The 3,379-nt window shown below is 32.9% G+C and overlaps 1 protein-coding gene across 2 annotated transcripts; it reads right to left on the reverse strand.

The window, feature by feature from the left end:
- Positions 1-611: 611 nt before the first annotated feature.
- Positions 612-2,373, reverse strand: LOC105457168 (PBAN-type neuropeptides-like). Of its 2 annotated transcripts, none has more exons than XM_011701682.1 (3): positions 2,203-2,373; positions 1,874-2,113; positions 612-1,004 (listed from the first exon to the last, which is right to left on the reverse strand). In XM_011701682.1, the coding sequence occupies exons 1-3, from the start codon at positions 2,294-2,296 to the stop codon at positions 769-771; spliced, it is 570 nt and encodes a 189-aa protein (XP_011699984.1). In that variant the 5' UTR covers positions 2,297-2,373; the 3' UTR covers positions 612-768. The 2 variants fall into 2 exon arrangements, with proteins under 2 accessions (XP_011699984.1, XP_011699983.1); XM_011701681.1 differs by having other exon boundaries at positions 1,862-2,113; positions 2,203-2,372.
- Positions 2,374-3,379: the final 1,006 nt, after the last annotated feature.

The following is a 3,379-nucleotide window of genomic DNA, read 5'->3' on the forward strand; positions in this document are numbered from 1 at the left end:
TATATTTTACCATATTTATCAAAAAATCAATTTTGTTTTATATTGTAATATTTTGTTTTATATATGTACATTGTTTATTTGCTCTAATACAACTTAAAAAGTAAAGGTTTCAGAAAATAAGTTTGTATACTTTGAATTATTAAAATGTTGTCATACTTAATTTTGAAATCAATTTTAGTGTAATAGTTGATTGTAGATGAAAAATAAGTTCTTTCTTTTTTTCTTTACGTTTTTAATCTTTTTTTGCAAGCAAAAACTAAAAAATAACAATTTTTTAATTATGTTGTTATTGTAAGCGAACGAGGGATATAAAGTTTTATATATCATGTAAAATTTTTACTCGTTAATCCTTGTTGCGTTCTTGCATTTTTTGTTTATAAAATAATCTTCTACTGTAATAATAACAACAAAAAAGAAGAGCTTTTTTATTACTTTATGCCATATTTAAGGCCATATTTATTGCCTTACGTCATATTTAAGTCCATAGTTAAGCCTTATGCTTGTGTCATATTTAGCTCAATTTTCGAATTACATGGACTCTTTAATAAACAACATAGAACATTTTAAGATAATTATAATTTTTTAAACACAAGAAGAGAAGAACAATATAATTATGGTTTCACAATACAAATATACTTTATTTATTTTTCTATATCTTATATACACAAATAGGGTTGTCTTTCAAGAGCCTCATAATCGTGCAAGTCTATGAGATCATACTTTATTCTCTGTCTTTACAATGATCTCCTATCTTTTATCGGATGGTGCCTATAGTTTCCATAATGCGTTGCGTAATTGACGACCAAGTCTCGGTGGCCCGGGAAGCCAGCGTCCTAAACGAGGTACGAATTGCGGCGGTAACAGACGGTCATCCTCGTCGACTTCATACGCATCCCCGAAGTAGAATAGATCCTCGTTCGATTCTCGTCCTGGACGCGGGATGAATGTAAACTTTTTTTGTTGTTTTTCTTCTGTTTTCTTGTCGTCTTTTTGTTGTCTTCTAGCTGAAATTTATTCTCGATGGTCACAAGCGTGAAGAAAATTGAATGATTACAATGAGTCTCTTGAAATTCGCGAATCGAGTTGTATATAATGGATTTCAAAGCATATCAAGGATAATGGAATTATTCAGAACATTAAATGAAATAGCTTCTCTAAATAAATTTCTGAAGGGGACTACATGAGGGGAATTTGAAGAGAATGAAAGGGAAAGATTGAAATTTTGTTTGAATAGAGTTAATGAAAAATTGATGACAGCTAGAAGATAATTATGTTACTTGGCAACTTCAACTATTTGAAAACGTTTATTTTTAATTGTTTATAAATCGAAAGTTACGTATATTTCTATAACTTTGTCATGAAAAAGTTTTTTTTATTTTGCTTGAAAAATTTCGCTATATGAAATACAAATGCAAACTTAACGTTATTGCAAAAGTCAACAATATCGATAAAATGTAAATGGTGAAAAATTATCATTATTTTCAGAATTTTTTGTATTGTAAATTTATATAAAGATTTCTAAAAAATATTTTAAACTTTTTCAGATTTTATGAATTTGTTTTTCGGAAATCATGGAATAAGAAATCTTATAAAATGATTCAGAATTCACATACAATAAAAAATTCAAGAAAAAATTTTCTCAGTATTTCTGAAAAGTTTACCAAATGAGAAAATCTGATAAATTTTCTAAGAAGTTATAAAATTGTACAGAAATTCTGAATAATTACATGAAAAATTCTAAGAAAAATTTTCATCGGAACAAGAAAAAAGAATGATCAAAGTTTTATATGAGTAAAATAATGTGCAAGTTCGAATTATCAATTAACGACGTCTACCAAATTTCCAACATTTTGATTCTCACCTCGATTCTCACCTGCAGGAACCGTGATGATTGCCAAACCCATGCCGTTCAATGGATTCGCCAGGACCTCGATCTCGGGGCTTACTTCCTGCTTCTCATCCGACCTGTGTCGTTTCCCTAAACGCGGACCGAACCACATGGCGTTGGTGATGTCCTGTGGGGTACGTTTGATACACTTGCCTTCGATGCACGAGCTAAAATCGTTGTTCGGCGTTCTGCCGTCGCTCGATCCACCGTTCGTCTCCCTCGATTCTGCAAACGCACGATTAATATAACCGAGATCGAGATTTCAGTGATTGCGTATAATATACTCTAATTACATCACAAAAAGTTGTTATTACCGTATTCACCGGAAGCGCGAGACCCCAAGCAGAGCAGCATGGCCAGGATGCAGAAGGCAGCTGCGCGGCTAACGGGATTCCCGGTGACGATCATCTCGGATACGTCGTTCCTCGAGACTCCGTAACAGAATAATGTCGGACACGACAGCGATCCTTGGGGGTTTTATAGTGGCGGAATGAGAGTCGTGTTGTTGAGAACGCCGACGTTGTTTTTCTATCTTATTGTCTTTCGCTTCTTCTCGCCACCCCCTCCGGAGACCAATCACGATCGTCGGTGAGAAACGATTTGTCTTGATTTGAAGCTCGACTGACTGTCCTACATACGCAATGAGGTTCCTGGATTCAGGACTCGCGCACAAATCTTGGAACAATGCACCCACGCACGGGGTAGTTTCTATCTTCGTTCTCGGAAAAAAACGCTAGCGATTTCATTAAGTCTTTTGGTTTCAATGAATGAAGATGTCCCGCATCGATTTCTTCGTACGAAGATAGAAAGAGTTATTTTATTCTAATTTATGAACGAATTTAATTTTACCGCACAAAATGATTGTAATCTTTTAAAATTTATCTTGTTGTGTGCGTACTTATAATATTTTATTAATAAAGGAAAAAAATACAAGATTTAATAATTAATTTATATAATTCTATTTTCTTGCTATATACGTTAATCGATTTAATAGTATCGTGATTTTTAATGAAGAAATACTTTTAATTTCAATGTTATATATATTGCACCATATTAATTGCAACAGTTGCGAAAAGAAACATTTTAAATGATGATGCAATATTTGTACGTGTATATATTTCTTGGATTATATTATTACTATAAATATTTTACACGCAACTTGAAAAAATTTTTTAATAAAAGCTAGAATCACACAATGCATGATTTTCATGCCTACTTCCTTGCATTCTGACCAATGCAAGGAATTTAGCTCGATTTGCTGCTTAAAGCACTGTATTCAGCCATCACATCCACGATGATTTACAATTAGTTGTATACAGGGTGTCCCGTAACGCTTAATTAATATTTCAAGACGTGAAAGAGAATGAAATTTTGAACTAAAAGTTCCTCTTTCAATTTTGGCTCAGACCATTATTTACAGAGTTATTAACGAATAAAGTTAATCAATCAGATCGCGCTTAGCCAGATCGGAAGAGCACACGTCTGAACTCC

This window comes from Wasmannia auropunctata, unplaced genomic scaffold, assembly GCF_000956235.1.
Source record: "Wasmannia auropunctata unplaced genomic scaffold, wasmannia.A_1.0 LD335353.1, whole genome shotgun sequence".
Lineage (NCBI taxonomy): Eukaryota > Metazoa > Arthropoda > Insecta > Hymenoptera > Formicidae > Wasmannia > Wasmannia auropunctata.

Excerpts from the sequence above, each read along its gene's own strand:
- LOC105457168 (XM_011701681.1), bottom strand. The coding sequence starts at position 2,296 with ATGATCGTCACCGGGAATCCCGTTAGCCGCGCAGCTGCCTTCTGCATC. Across the intron at positions 2,114-2,202 it reads TCGCGCTTCCGGTGAATACG|AATCGAGGGAGACGAACGGT; the intron begins GTAATAACAACT and ends GTGCGTTTGCAG. Across the intron at positions 1,005-1,861 it reads TCCTGCAGGTGAGAATCGAG|CTAGAAGACAACAAAAAGAC; the intron begins GTGAGAATCAAA and ends AATAAATTTCAG.